Source organism: Natrix helvetica (genome assembly GCF_964273705.1).
Source record: "Natrix helvetica genome assembly, chromosome: 4".
NCBI classification, from domain to species: Eukaryota; Metazoa; Chordata; class Lepidosauria; order Squamata; family Natricidae; genus Natrix; species Natrix helvetica.
The window spans coordinates 102396712-102413656 of NC_138550.1; the positions used below are offsets into that span (position 1 = coordinate 102396712).

At 37.6% G+C, this 16945-nt stretch overlaps 1 protein-coding gene across 1 annotated transcript in view; it reads left to right on the plus strand.

Annotated features, from left to right (window-relative positions):
* The first annotated feature begins 1341 nt into the window (after positions 1-1341).
* Positions 1342-16945, plus strand: part of RANBP9 (RAN binding protein 9) — a 39400-nt gene continuing 23796 nt past the window's right edge. The window contains exons 1-2 of the mRNA XM_081952099.1: positions 1342-2023; positions 7712-7823. Of these exons, the coding sequence (XP_081808225.1) occupies positions 1591-2023; positions 7712-7823 (545 nt within the window). The 5' untranslated portion in view covers positions 1342-1590. The remainder of the gene's footprint in view (positions 2024-7711; positions 7824-16945) is intronic.

Sequence of the window (16945 nt, forward strand, 5' to 3'; positions counted from 1 at the left end):
ATTGTAATTATTTTAAGGCAGCTTTAAGATACATGTACTTTTTCTCATAAAAATACTTTGCACAATATATCAACGTAAATGATATATTTATACTATACTTGATGTTACTTAACAGTAAGATAAATTTGACATTAATTATTGAGAAAGGCTTTTCTTCATTAGTTGGAAAGTCATGTCTTGGGAATGTTTCAGTTTACTTTCCTTCACAAAACAGGGTGTGTGCGTGTGTGTGGATCCAGTGGCCAAGTGTCAGTTCCAATGTTTTCTGGGCTTTTCCAAAATCACCTAGTCAGCTACTGTGAAAATTTATACTAGAAAGGCCTGCAGTGCGAACCAGCATTTTTTTCCCTTTTGTTTTTAATTCTATGCATGCTCACTACCATCCTAGCCATTTGGGAGACGACCTACTGAACTCAGCAGGCCAAGATGAACTAATTTCTATTTGGCAGTGACAATGATCAGCATATTTAATTTTACTCAAAATAGCGCCTATTGATTCCAATCACATTTCCACAAAAATCCAACAACTGGATTTTACTACCCCTTGGCGCCTTGTTCCTATTACTGGACACAATGGTAACTGTAAAGGAGTTACTTAAACAGGCATTGAATGAAAAATGTATTGGCATGCGTATAAGAAGCCACCGGATTTGTCCTGCAAATATCCAGATGGCCGCTAAACGGCAGCAAAGAGAGATCGAAATACGTACATTCCTGTTATGGTTGAGAAGGGAGAGAGAGGGAGGGAGGGAGGGAGGGGGAGTGTGTGTGTGTGTGTGTGTGTGTGTGTGTGTGTGTGTGTGTGTGTGTGTGTGAGAGAGAGAGAGAGAGAGAGAGAGTTACGTCGCAGCCTCCCCACTCCTTTCCTGTTTTGCGACATCGCGGGGCGATGAAGCCGGTCAGCTCTACTGGTTGCCGCCTGGCTCATCTGCAGCTCCAGGCGCGCCAGCCCACTTCCTCCCTCGTTCCTTTCGCCCGCCCACCGTCGCTAGCGGGGCAACCGGCACGGTCCCCGCACGCACTCCGTGTCACTGGCAGGCAAGCGCCTCCACTCGGCTCTCGGCGTCGCCACGCCGCTCAGCTGATTGAGGAGCACGTTCGGAAGCGGCGGTGGCGGCAACTGCTGCCACTAATGAGTTAAGGAGTACAGGGGCAGCCCGGCGGCGGTAGCATCAGCAGCCTTCGCCCGAAGGCTCGCGGCGCAGTAAGCGACAAAGCCCGAGCTCCCGTCTCCCGTTCCCTTTCGCGTCACGCGCGCGCGCGCATCCTCCCGAATTCTTAGGCGCGCCTCCCAGCGCGCGCCAGCACGCGCAAAATATATACATATACAGACACACACACCTCCGCGCGCGCCCGCGCTCGTCATCACCTCCGTCGTTTCCAATCCCTTTCTCGTAGTCGCGCGAGCTTCCACAGCCGAGTCGCCTCCTCCTCCGCCGCCGCCGTCTCCCCCCCTTCCCTCCGTTTGTTTGTGGCTCCCGTGCTCTCCGCATCTCGGACTGTCACTCCGGTGAGAGGTGGTTCGCATAAACCCCCTGTTGTAAGAGGCCTTCGCGAGAGAGAAAGAGAGACCGAGAGACCAAGGCCGGCATGTCCGGGCAGCAGCCGCAACAACTGCCGGCGACGTCTCCTCTGGCGCCGAGCAACCCGACTCCCTCGCCGGCCTCGGCCGCGCTTCTCCTTCACCCACCGCCGCCGCCGCCGCCACCGCCGCCGGCCACTTCGGCCCCGCCGCCTCCTCCTCCTCCGCCCGCCGTAGCGGCGGCGGCAACAACAACAACAGTCTCGGCTGTCTCCTCAGCTGGGCCCATATCTGCCGGGAGCGGCAGTAGCGCCCCGGCCCCTTTTCCTCACTGCGGCGATCCAGCCCTCAACGAGCAAGAGAAAGAGCTCAAGCGGCGCCTGAAGCGGCTCTATCCGGCCGTGGACGAGCAGGAAACGCCGCTCCCTCGCTCTTGGAGCCCGAAAGACAAATTCAGCTACATCGGCCTCTCACAGAACAACCTGCGCGTCCACTACAAAGGTGAGGGGAGGGGGAGAGAAAGGTGAGGGGGCTACGGACAAGGCCGAGGCCAGCCCGCTTTGCTGTCCGGCCTTCCCTCCGACAGGGAGACCCCCAGGCAGGCAACCCAGCAGTTTGTGTGACAGGATGGTCGACAGAAGGCCGGAGCTTGTCGATCTCTTCTCCACTGTCTACTAGAGAGCGAAGCCCCAACCCGAGGTCGACCCCTGCCCCTAAAACATCCACCCCAGTTCGGCCAGCAAAGCTCCCCCTTGGCCCCCGCCGCTGTCGATGGACGACACCCCGCTTCTTCGTGCATCATTTTTTGTTTCCCCTTCAGCAGACAATACTGACGCCACCACAGTCTCTCCGTTGCCCACTTCCCAAAAGACCGAATGGCCTATTTTTTTCTCCCTTCTGACAACCAACCCTGGTTTTGACGCCTTTTGTTTTGCTTTTGTTTTTTGTTTTGTTCTGGTCTCTCTCTTGATTTCCTTTCTGCCCCATCTACCTTCACCTTCGGTAACTTGGTTCCTCTCAACCGGATTAAGAGCAATCGGGCCTGTTCTTTTAAGGGAACTAGGCCTGGGATTATCTGTTTTTAAACCTGATACTCCATCTCTAAAAAAAATCCCATCCCTGGTTTTCTTTTCTTAACCTGGGAGGAAACGTTTTAGAAGCAATCGATGGGGGTGGGTGGGTGTTAAAAAATAGAACAACAGGAAACAAATCTCATTGGGTCCTCTTGAGAAAAAGTTAGGAAGCCAAGTAGACTCCCTCCCAGCTTCACTTTTTTTTTCCAGCTTCCAAATATTGGGACACTTGTGTGAGCCTATTTTCTGGTTGTGGGGGATGTGGGGAGAAGGAGTATATAAAGTGTCATTTTCTTCAGAAGTGATTATTTCTCTTGTTGAATAACAACTTGGGGTCAGGGGAGGAGAAAGCAAGTCAGTCAGTGTGACGCGTCACATTAAAAATAACCGGTTAGGGCAAGAAATGTGTTTGTTTAGCAAGAGAGTAAAGGTCAGCAGAAGTTGGAAGAATAAATGTAAAACTTTTAAACAGGTAAAAATGAAGAAAGAAAACCTTTGTTTTGTAAATTCATCCTGCATGATGGTGAACATTAGTTGCAATATTGGTTAATGAAAAAATAATTCCTTCCAATTCGATTTCTATTATATATTGAATTTATCTTCCTTCTTCTGATGTTAATATCAGGAAGCAAAGAGGCAAAATCTGATGTACAAAAGAAGCTATATTTTCTGTTGTGCTGAAATCATTTGGGACAGTTCATGTTTCCTTCTGCATTTTAGATTTATATGTGTACACACGCTCCACACATAGACTCATTCATCTAAAATGGAATAGGAAAGCAAGATAGACTTAAATGAAGCAAGATAAAAAAGGAAACTTTTGTAGAAAAGGTTATTGTAGAAAAGACTCACCTATTCTAAATTTTTGAACTTACGAAGTACAGGCTTTGGAAAAAATTATGTGTGTATGTATGTATATATGTATGTGTGTGTGTACACACACACACACAGAAACAGGAGCACTTTGCCTAGAATGCAGAAAAATGAAAACAAATAAGAATCTATTATATATAGCTTCTGATCAACTTAGTACATAGTAAATTTGAAATTCTAAATATTTAGATATCAGCATGCATCTTTCACAAAAAGTGGTACAGTGTCCTAATATGCTGACAGGCCCTTTAAGCACTGGAAGAAGTTGTTGTTCCTTGTTTTTATGCCGAATTCCTACATAGTGAAATAATATTTTTAAGTTCAAGCATAAAGATTTAGATAACTAGGAGTTTGGAATTTTCCAAGCCAAGTTTTTCTTTGGATTGCTTTGTATATTGTATGGTGGTATTACAGTGTATATTTGAAATATGTAACAATTTAATGATTCAGAAGTAAAACTAAAGTACTAAACTATCACTAACTGAAAAGAGAATGATATTTTGTCCTTTAGCTTACATACTTCTTTATCCCTGTGAGAAAGACATAAGTCATTGCTTCCATTTTTATTAATTGCAACTTTTCATATCATCAAAGGCCAGATCAATAAATACTTATCTTAGTTATAATTAGAAATATTCAGAATTTGAGAGTGTTGTGAATCTATGCTCACTAATCATAATCATACTACCAGATTTGGGAGAGATGCTAAACTGCTGATAAACTAAAATAATAATGGATAGTTTTGAACTCCTTGCACCCTTGCTGAACTATGTGTTGATAGCAAGGGGGAAGGTAGTGGCTAAATTTGTTGGACTAACCATGATTTATGTACTGTTAAGTCTGACAAGTGCTTAACTTCCTATGGATTTGAGCTTTAAGTTAATATGATTATTATGATTTGTGTTATTAATCAGGAAATATATTTTGAGAATAATTTGCAGCTATTCCATATTCTTTATTTTATTTTGTATTATGCTTTTTGTGTGATATTTTATTAACAAGTATTATAGTATGTAGTTTGGCTTAATATAAAAATATAATAGTGGTTTCTTTCTTTTTCTGCAATGCTCAAAAATAGTTTCAGTTCAGAAAATTTAGATTGAGCTGATTTCACCTATAGAAAAATAGAAATAAAACTACACAATTCATTATTCATAACTATGATTCATTAATAATGACTGTAATTCAAACATAGATTTAGTTACTTGAGGATCTATGTAGAGAAGAATCTTGAAGATTTGACTATATAGATACCTTTTGAATTTTTTCTTAGAAAAAGTATATTTAGAGAGATAAAATGAAAAATCATTTCAGTTCAAACAGGTATTAAGTCCTAATTAGTCTTAGGTAAAATTCTCAAATATAAAGAATAATTCTTCATGCAGTATACAGTTTATTGCTGCATACGTAAAATTCTCAAAGAATAATTCTTCATGCAGTATACAGTTTATTGCTGCATACGTAAAATTCTCAAAGAATAATTCTTCATGCAGTATATACAGCTTATTGCTGTATAAGCTACATTATCCAGTAGTGTCAAACACCATATATTAAAAGATAGTGGGAAAAGATATCTAGAAAACTTGTGTAAGAACTGAAAACTAGAAAATGAAGGATTAACTTATTCAGAAGAAGGCATTGTATTTTTATATATAATAACATTTTGAATAAGTTCAATAATAAATTTAACTGTTTTGTTATTAGTTACATAAATAAATAGCATTTTAAAACTATAATAAATGTTCCACTAAATTATAAGTAGATTTTTCAAAGTGATTCTACAGAATAAGATTATGTGGGAACCACACAAACTGTTTTCTATAAATGTCTGTACTAATTTTCAGACAGCTGAAATGCAAGTGCTCCTGATTAAAACCATCCCAGCTGAACATTAACTTCTATTGAACTAATATTATAGCCATGTTGCTTATTATCTTTTTATAGCTTAATTACAAATTAAAAATATTTGTTCTTGCTTAACCCAGACTGCACATGGGCTTGAATGGATAGCAGTGTCATTTTCCCCTGTTCCTTCCCTTGCATAAATGCCACTTAAAATGTGAACTGAATATTGCTATTTCAACCCTATATTTTAGTAGGCTGTTTATTATATTTTGGTTTTCTAGCAGCAGATATGATTTTTATATAAGAGTTTAACTCTGTGTTAATATTTGTTTTGTTTTAACTTTTAAAACTATTATTCTACTGTGAGAAAAGAATGTACATTTATAATTTACAATAGGACATATACAACGTATGTCAGCATAAAATAATGTGGTACAAAATTTGTATTTCAATTGCTAAGCCCTATTTTGATAGTTGGTTATATACCTATTGTTTAAATGCAGGACAAAGTAAGGAAAGTGATCGGTGGATTCCCATAGATTACTTTCACCTTTCATTAATGTTACCTGCCAATAGGAAAAAATATAATTCACTTTCCCTGATTTGGAGAAAATGGTTTGAATGGGATTGAGCAAGTTTAGACAAGTGCTTGAGTAGTTTAGCTCTTTGTCCAATTATTCAACTAACAGGTCTAAGGTGCTGCGGTGTTAGAATCTATTAGACAGGTTACTTCTGAATACACATCTTGCACTTTTTATGAAAAAAAACCTAAATCTGTATCTAAAATTAATCCTGATAAGTTAAACTAATAGAAAAGGAACATAGGATGAAGCAGGAGGGACAATCAATAACAAGCAAAATGTTCATCCTGAGTACTGCAAGGGACTATCAGTGTTGGCATGCAGATCAGTGGTGAATTGCTCCCGGTTTGGCCTGGATCGAGCGAACCGGTAGTGGTGGCAGGAGACTCCACCCACCTGCCCGGACACATCAGTGCCTGTGTAGAAGCGTTGAGCGAGTGCGCAAGTGAACCCGTAGTAAATATAATTGAAACCCACCACTGATGCAGATATCTAGAAGTAGTCATGGAGTCAGAATGCTTTAGCAATATAATGCTGCATTCCCCCACCATCAGCATCATAAAAGTACAGCTTCATGAACCTTTCATTGGCAGAAGCAATGGAAAACCTGCAATGCATACAATGGTGACAGCAGCATACAATTAGTGGGTAGAAATCAGCTCTTTTTCCCCAGCCTTTTAACTCAACCTTCTGAGCAATTAAAAGACTAGTAATTTCTTTATAAAGACCTTATGTAGGGCCTGAAACACTTCAAAAAGCACCAATCAGGCAATTCAAGAAGAGATACATATGGAAATATATGTATAGTGTATCTTGGTACTCTAAATTGTTTTGAAACTCATAGAATTTGGTACTCAACACATTTTGACATGAACATTTTGTCCTGGTACTCATGGTACTCAACGCACAAGCTAGAACTTGTCAGTGTTGGCTACCTTTTGACTCACTACATTATTCCTTACAGAGGGAAAATATTTGGTACTCATCATTTTTGATACTCATTGTACCTCCCAGAACCAATTAACAATAAGTACTAAGGTACCACTGTATTTTAACACGTACGTAGAATCATTTCAAATGTCATCACTGGTTTCAAATCTTATGCAGGTATCTAAATAATCTTATATCTGTAAAACTATTTAGCCATGATTAATCTTATTTACTAGTTTGAAATATTTTTTTAAAAATAAATACTAAGAGCAGATGTCTTTCTGGAGAATAAAACAAAAATAATATTTAATTACGTAGAAGTAGTAAAATAGTATTTGCTTTAAAGAAATTAATGTTAAACTTGTAAATTTCTTAAGGTACAAGGGAATGGTTGTAAATTAACCATTGTTTTAGTACAATTGTTTTACAAATGAACCTTTCCTTGTTTTCTGGTCAAAATGAGGATGAAAATGATAATGATTTATTGAATTTGTATAACAGCCAACTTCCAACTATTCAGGGCAATTCACAAGTAAAATTTTTTTTTTTAAAAAAAAATACAGTAGGTAAAAATAAAAGAAAAAAAAATGGATGATAGAAATTGATCCGAAACAAAAGAGAACAATAAACCTATACAATCCTAAGGGGGACCTTGCCAAAGGCCTGGACATAGACACACATCTACAAGAGTCTTCAAAACATCAGTAAAATGGGGGACCATCCCAATCTCAGAGGGACCTCATTGCAGAAGACAGGCCACCACTAAACTGAATGCATGTTTCTAGGGTTCATGTTTAGCCTCTCAGGTATACTTGATTTTGTAGCTGTTTTATTAATGAATACATTGTCTTCAATTTCTAGAATATAATTTAATATATTTTTTGCAGGTCATGGAAAAACTCCAAAAGATGCTGCTTCTGTTCGCGCCACTCACCCCATACCTGCTGCTTGTGGAATATATTATTTTGAAGTAAAAATTGTCAGTAAAGGAAGAGATGGGTAAGATTTTCATATATATTGTTGCGAATATATTTTGATTTGTACAGGCTGACATTTTAATAAAAAAATTGTAAAGTGCATGCAATTTCTGTTTCTAATTTTCTCCATATATTCAAAGACGTTCACTTTATTCAGTTGAAGAATTGTTATAGGCTGACATTCTTCATTTCTTTCAATCATCAATTTCTGTATAGTCCAGAGAAATCAAATACTTGGCCTACTTACATTACATTTTGTTTCCACTGGTAATTTAATACAATAACACTGTTAAATTAATGGTATGCATACTACCAGACCACTTCCTAGATAAAAATATTTTTTTTATTTTCATTTCTGCTTTTTGATAGTGTTCTAGTAAATTCAAATTTAGTAAATTTGTGACTCGTGTGAAATAATATAATGCAGCCTACAATTTCAAAATCCTGATTTCTTTTATTCAGTTTATTCTGGTCTATAGAAGAGTAGACAGTTCCAACTATCTAAAAAACCACAGCAAGCTTTGCAGAACATGATGAGAATCATGATCCAAAAGTGAATAAGTCTAGGGCAGGGGTGTCAAACTCATGGCATAGGATCAGGTTACATCCAGAACTGGCTCCATCCAATCTCATCAGTCTGTCTCACTCAATCAGACAGGGAAGGTATGCTACAGACCTGTCTGTAGCAAAGAATTTTGACTGGTGGGATCCAGGAAAAGAGCCTCACTTTGTGGACCATGCTGCTACCAGAGGTGAAGAAAGTCCTCAATCTCTTTGCCTTCTGCAAAGGGAACAAAATTTGGCTCTTCATCCTTGCATTGGGGGCACAGAGGACCAGGCAACTGTGGTGCTGGTTAGCCCCTCCACTTGTAATAATCTAATGTTAAATGGCCATTTTAGGATTTTTTCCCCCCTTTGGATGTTTGTCATTCTATAATTTTAAAGATTTTAACCCCAATTTAATTTTTAATTTTAATTTTTATATGTTGTTTTATGTATCAATCAAATTGTACACCGCCCAGAACCCCTTTTTGAGTGGAATGAGTGATTTAGAAATATGAAACATAAAGAAATAATAAATAATTCCTCCTACTTTTGAGTATGTCGTGGTTGTCCCAAAGATGCTTGTCCAAAAGGCAACTGGACTTTCATTCCTTTTGAGGAATGTGATAATATGAGAGTTTATATTCGTGATATTGATAGAGTTAATATAGTCAGGTTATAAAATATTTTTAACAGTTGGATTTTTAATGCAATTCTAAAAAATGTATACACTGTGATATGTACTGATTTTTTAAAAATAGAACGGGAACAGGTAGGATTAAAGTACACAGGAAGCTTTATATTATTTACTATTTCTATATAGATGTTTGATACATATAGGTGAGATAATTTTTATTTATTTATCACATTTTTAAACCGTCCGTTAGCCCTCCATAATAACATTTCTTGTCAAGAATTATTTGAACTTGGTTATAAAATGGCTATATAATAATAATGTTAGCAGTAGAAAGATCCAACTCTATATTCTGCGTATGTGTGCGCATCTTGGAGTGAATGTTGAGACCTAAAAATTTTTTGGCAAGAATTTAGAAGTGGCTTGCCATTGTCTTCTTTCTAGGTCTGAGAGAGAATGAGTAGCCCAAGATCACCAGCCACCTTTATGCCTAAGGTAGGATTAAAACTCAAAATCCCCCAGTTTCTCACCAGGTACCTTAACCACTACCCCAAACTGGCTCTCAGTTACATCTAAAGAAAGAAAGTTAACCATTGGTCTTTCTCCAATTTGGATTTCAATAACAGCCAGAATCACATTTTGCAGAAGTTAACTTTAAATGAGCCCTGGTACCAGAATGTAACCAAAATTCTGTGTTTTAACCTGTCTCTGTTAATAAATTGTCCCTGTTTAGAGATCATGCTGAACAGAGCAGTACAGAATAACAAAGTTGGAAGGGACCTTGGAGGCCTTCTAGTCCAACCCCCTGCTCAAACAGGAGACCCTATACCATTTCAGACAAAGGTCTGTCTAATCTGTTTTTAAAAGCCTCCAGTGATGGAGCACCCACAACCTTTGAAGGCAAACCATTTTACTGGCTTACTGTTCTCACAGTTAGGAAATTTCTCCTTGGTTCTAGGTTGCTTCTCACTTTAGATTAGTTTCCATCCATTGTTTCATGTTTTGTCTTCTCGTGCTTTGGAAAATAGGTTGACCCCCTCTTTTTTGTGGCAGTCCCTCAAATATTGGGACACTGTTATCATGTTGGCCCTAGTCCTTCTTTTCGCTAGACTAGACGTACATAATTCCTGCAGTCGTTCTTTATATGTTTTAGCCTCCAACCTACTAATCATCTTTGTTGCTCTTCTCTGCACTCCTTCCAGAATCTCAGCATTTTTTTTACATTGTGATGATCAAAACTAGATGCAATATTCCAAGTGTGATCTTACAAAGTCTTATAAAGTGGTACTAAGGAGATCTTGAGTCTATCCCTTTGTTCAGGAGATCTTGATTCTATCCCTTTGCTTATCCAGCCTAGGATTAGATTGGCTTTGTTGGTGGCTGCAACATAATGCTGTCTCATATTTAACTGATTGTCCAATAGGACTACAGTTCTGCTTGCAGTTATTACTATTGAGCCATGTTTCATCCAATCTGTAGCTGTACGTTTGGTTTTCTTGCCTAAGTGTAAAAACCTTGCTTTTGTCTATATTGACTTTCATTTTGTTAGATAGAGCCCAGTGTTCAAGTTTGTGGGGATCCATCTGGTTCTTGGGCCTATCTTCTGGGGGGTTGACTATTCCTATCAGCTTGGTGTCGTCTGCAAATGTAATTATTCTAATCCCTCATCTAAATTATTTATGAAGATATTGAAGAGTATTGGGCCTAAACAGAACCTTGTTTTAACCCTCTGCTTCCTTCCTCCTATGTAGATGTATTTCCATTAAAGGCTAAACATTGAGTGCGGTTTGTCAGCCAGTTACAAATCCATCTGGTGGTGATGCTATCTATCCCACATTTTTCTAGCTTACCAAGGAGTAGGTTGTGGTCTACTTTGTCAAATGTCTTACTGAAATCCAAGTATACTATATCCACAACATTTCACTGGTCACTAATTTAGTCACTTTGTCAAAGAATGAAATAAGATTTGTTTGGCATGATCTGTTTTTGACAAACCTATGTTGCTTTCTGGTTATAACTGCGTGCTTCTATGTTCACAAATCGGTTGCTTGATTATCTTTGCCAGGATATTCCCAGGTATTGATGTCAGGCTGATTGGCCTGTAGTTTCCTGGATCTAATTTTTTTCCCTTTTTTGAAGATGGGAATCACATCTTTTGGTAATTCCCTGGTGCTCCAGTATCTTTGAAAGATAAGGTTTGATGGTTCCGAGATCATGTCTGTCAGCTCCTTCAGAACTCTGAGATCTAATCCATCAGTCCTGGTGATTTGAACTCATCTTGAGTAGACAGGTGTTCTCTTACCATTTTCTTGCTTATTTCAATTTGAATTCCTTGGCTGTCTTTTACTGTTTTGTTTTTGGTAGGTCGGACTATTTTTTCTTTTGTGTGAAGACAGATGCAAAGAAAAACATAAGCAGCTCTGCTTTCTCCCTGCTGATGGTCACTTCCTTGCAATTTTCTCCCATTAGTGGGCCAATTGTTTCTTAGACTGTTTTCTTGCTTTTTATATGTTGAAAGAAACTTTTAAAATTATTTTTTACATTTGTTGCAAGTTTTAGCTCATTCTGAGCCTTAGCTTTCCTGACTTCATCTTTATTAGTTATGTATCCTCTTTCCATTTTTTATGCTTATCCTTTTTGTCTTTTAGTTTACCAGAGAGATCTTTGTGCAACCATGCTAAACTCTGCACAACATTGTTTAGCAAAACCAGCAAATGCACTTTACAACACTTGTCTTTTGCTATATTAAACTATCACTAATGCCAATAGTAATATGTGATAAGTTGTACCTGAGCAGCCAGTAGTACAAATTGTGGATATAAGTTGATTTCAGAAAGTCCATTCCTTATAGTTTTCTCTGATTGGAATAGTATATTTTCAGCTTAGTATTTGTCATAATTTAATGCATGTAAATCTTAATATAATAAAAGAAGAATACGTGGATATACTAGGTAGCGGATATTTTTAATCATATTGTTTTTGTCACTTGCATTGTGCAATTCTAGAGAACATATTAGAACCTGAACTTGGCTATGTTTACTCAAACAAAGTCCTATTAACTTTCTTAGAAGTCTGTAATATTACAACAAAAGAGGTGCAACTCTGTAGCCAATTTTTAGTAGAACTCTATAGGATTGTCCTGTGAGTGAGTGTGTGTGTGCGTGTGTGTGTGCGCGCGCGCATTTACTTAATTTTTTTCAAGGAACATTGCAAAGTTCAGATGTTTAGAATGAAGGTCTGATACTTTTAACTCCACATCTCAATTATATTCATTGGTTTATTTTATTAATTTATTTGCAATGGAAATGTGGGTTCTGCATTATTAGAAAATGAAACTAGAACATCTGTATGACAGAATTTCAGAAGGTATTTCATTATTCAGTTTATAATATAAAAATGAAAATAGGATCTAGATACTTTGCCATTTCCATTTGTGGGAGGGATCAGTGGGTTTTTTTTAAAGTAGCCATTAAAGAAATATCACAGTGATATACAAATAGTTTAATGTAATTTTATTATAGATTCAGTTATAGTATGTTTTATAAAATATAAAGCTTGCATCAAGTTTTAATATCCTTTGAGTTATTGTAAACACAATTTAAGCTGGGAAAGCCTATGGAATTTTTTAGCTAAAATTGAAGAGTAATATGAAGATGGTAATATTAAATATAATTTTGGAAAAAAAGAATTGCAATAATCAGTATGAACAAATCATGACAAAGAGTCTTAAAGAGTATTATGTTTCTTCTAATTTTGAGATAATTCAACAAAAGATTATTGGACATAAGAGAATGTCCAAAGGCTGGCTGCAAATTTTATTGTTCAAAAATGGAAAATTATGTAAAAGCAGTTACCTATATGGCTTCTTCTCTATTTTCCTGGTTTTGTTTGATAGCCATAATATTGTTAAGAAGTTTTTGAGGAAAATAATGTGATTTGATTCTAAATTATATATTTCTAAAAACCAAAGAAGTTGTGAAAATTAGATGTTGGCTTATTAGTCAATAATATTTTGCAGGTAAAAAAAAACAAATACAATTTTAGGCTATATCAACAAAATAGTTGATGATTTCTGAATCATAAGAGTTAGTAGTTTATCATGTGATGGTGAATCCCATCTTCAGCACCACTGTCCTTTTTTACAGTAGTAATGTATGTATTGAAATGTCTACATTAAGTCACTGAATAAACTCATTCAACACATGGTCAGGGGTCATCAATATGCTGATAATATTCAATTATATATCTTAATTCCAGACCAAATAGGTGAGGAAGTACTGTCTGGATGTCTGAGGCCGAAGGTCTCAATGGGGAGAAATATATTTAAGTTTAACCATAACAAGACAAAGTGCTTTGTATTTGGAAGATATAGTAGCTGATTCCAGAGGCATACCATCTTTAGTTTTTGCTCTGACTCATGGAACTCGTTCTTCTGTTCTCTTTAACTTACAGTTCCTTCTTGATGAGCAGATGGCAATGTGACCTGGAGGACGTTTTGATTGCTTCATCTGGTGTGACAGATAATATAAAATTATAGATTGCAGTTTTAGAAGGTCAAATTGGCTGAATATTATACATTTTTACAAAACAATATGAACAATTTGGCAGTCAAATTAATTGTTCAGAGAGGTGACAGATTCCTTCTCCTGAGTGGCTTATGTTTTTATCTTTTACACCCTAATTCCAGAGCAAAGGCTATTTTATCATATTTATAGCAAGATTTAAAAAAATAAAAATAAACGGTATAAAAATAGAAAGGGCAAACAGTAAGATAACTAATGAAATACTAAGATTAATTACTGTAATGAAGGGAAAAAAGAATAGAAAAAAGAAGACTCAAAATAAAAGTACCCAGATAAAATTTTAAAAGCTTACTGCTAAGCATCTCTACATAGATGACGTGGACAAAGTTATCTGGGAAGAGTTTGATGCTATTAGGTCTGATGAAGTGGGCAAGCTTTAAAAACTGTTAGCTCCATCACTTCTGTTTTAGATCCCTGTTCCTCCTAATGGGCTAAGGCCTACTGGGAAATGTCATGTGATTTGGCCATAGCTGTGATTAATTCCTCTTTAGGAGAGGGTGTTTCCACTGACTCTTAAGGAGGCAGTGGTCTACCCCCTTCTCAAAAAATGCTGGATTCAGTGGTAGTAGGCAATTTTTGGGCAGTTTTCAACCATCCATTTTGGGGGGAGGTTGTGGAGAAGATTGTGCAGCAGCTTCAAACATCTCTGGAAGAAGTAGATTATCTGAATCCCTTTCAGTCATTATTCAAATCTGAGATGGCATTGATTGCACCCTTGGATGATTTCTGGCAAGTGTGGGAGATGGATGGCATGCTGTCCTTACTCTTTATGACCTCTCAGAAGTTTTCAATAACATTGATCACGGTATCCTTCTGGCCTGACTGTGTGGGTGACACTGAATTATGCTCATTATCTTCCTTCCTCCAGGTCTGGTTTGCTGTTTGTTGATAGGGGAGAAGAGGTCAGCACATGGTCCCAATTGTGTAGGTTTGCTGCAGAATTTGTTGCTCTTTCATCTTTTGTTTAATATCAACATAAACTTTCTGGGTGAGATCATCTAGGTGCTCTTGTATTCTGATTAAAGTATTTGTGATTTTAATAAATTAAGCATACCTCAATAGATTAATATAAAATTGTACAGCATAAGAAATGACAATTGTTGCTAATCTTAATGTCTGGATTGGAATTGTAATCTCAAAGTTCAGGAATTATGAAGGCAGAAAGGGAATTATTCAGCATATAGTTTCTGGTCTGTTGTTTATAATGCTCAGTTTATTAACAATAAAGCACTTTGCATATAATAATCAGTTGGAATCTTTATGAATCTGGCTCATTGTTAATAACTGGTTGGTTTATGCTGCCCAATCTTTCACCATTTGGCTCCTGCCAGCAGAAGAAGCCAAATCTGTCATTATGGAAGTTGTAGTTCTGAATTTGTGAGGTGTCACCAAGTTGCTTAACTAAGGACTAAGTAAACAAGGTTATTTCTATCTATGCTTTTCTTGGTTTGTTGTTTTACTAATTCGAATCTGAAACTGCCTTTTTTGTTAGGCAAATAACAGGGATTTCAATATTAATATGAAACTAAATAAGGCCTCAGTAGAGATGCCTTTGATGAGAACAGTTAGATTGCAGTTACATAGTGGCTTCTTTTAAATGTCAGAATTTGATAATGAAACTGGTCACTATTAATAAATAATTAAATGTATTTGGTTATTATATCTGAAGATGCAAGATATGGAATAACAGTCATAAATTAGAACAAAACATTTTCTGATTATTAAAAAACCCTAATAATAAGAAAATGAAACCTATTATATTGGGAGATTGGATTATTTTTGCTGGTTCCATGCAGAGCCATCTGGTGAGGATGTTTTAATTTAGAGATGTATACAAAAGTCAGTTGCCTAAATATTTGTTTAAATTATTGTTGTATTTTATGGGTACAGTAATAATAAACAAATACATATGTTAACCCCCTGAAACTTCCTACAACATATGGCTTAAGTTGAGCACTACTTGAAATTATGATTGGTTGGTTGGTTGGTTGGTTGGTTTAATTGATTTATATAGCCAGCCTATTTGACACACAACTCAAATTTATGTTATACTTCATAAGAAGCCGAGCCTAATTCATGTTTCTAAACATATAGGACAGCTGTGGTTTTGATTAGTGTCTATTAATTGCTTATGGGCCAGTATATGAACACAACTCAGAAGGACATTGGGAAAATAGAACAGTCATCCAAAATTCAAGGTCTAGATGGATTTATTTGAGTAGCTGTAAAGTGCAGCATATATCAAGGAAAAGCACTGTACCTGCTCTGTTCTGCATAGGCATATAATCACATAGGGATATGGATATAAGTTCAAGAGTGGAACTATCATCAGCCATTTCCTCTACATAGAGGACATTGAATTGTGTGCTAAGAATGAATTGATTCGCTAATCCATCCATCCATCCATGAATCTACAGTGAGGAGATTTGTATGTCAGATGTCATTTGGACTCAAGAAGTATAGCCAAATGCTAATAAAGAGAGGGAAGGTAGTTGGCTGATGGATGGAATGACCAGAAAGCAACATAATAGCCATGCTGACCAGCCAAACTACCTTAGTATCCAAGAGTCACATGGTTACCATGAGGAGGAGGCAGGGAAGACCCTAACACCAAAGATAAAATAGGTCCTGAAGAGCCAGCTCATAAAGAGCAAGTTCCACGCCATCAAAATATATGCTCTGCTGGTCATTAGATACCCTGCCAATATAGTGACCTAGCCAAAGGAGGACATGGAAGATATTGATGTGAAGATCCAGAAACTCGTCACAATCTATAAAGGTTTCCACCCAACATCCAACACCCAGATATAGGACACCAGTTGGAAAAAATATCTAAACCAATGTCCTGGATGAAACCCATAGCATCTGGGAATACATCAGTAAGATAACACCCAAACATGAGCTGCCGAGAGAATGTCTGAGGCAGCAATGGACAAAGGAGGAAGATCAAGCAGAGGAAGTGCCATTGTGGGACAAGCCCTACAAGGGATGTACCATAAAGAGATAGCTGAGGTGGCTGAGCATTGGGAAATCCTGCCAGTGACTGGAAAGAGCTGGACTGAAAGAGAACACTAGTAACAGCAGCACAGGAACAGGAAGTAAGCATCAGATCTATAGAAGCAGGGGTCTGCTGCACTAGCTAGGACCCAAGTTGCAAACTGTGCAGAGAGAGACCTCAGAGACAGCCCAACACATAGTGACAGGATATAAATTTCAGGCAGGAACAGCATATATTGAAAGGCATAACCAAGTAGCTGGCATTGTGTACAGGGACATTTGCACAGTGTAAGGGCAGTACCCTCCCAAGTCCAGATGAGAGATTCGTAGAAAATAATAGGGCTAAGATCCTGTGGGACTTCCAGATCCAGGCTGGAGGACAATCAA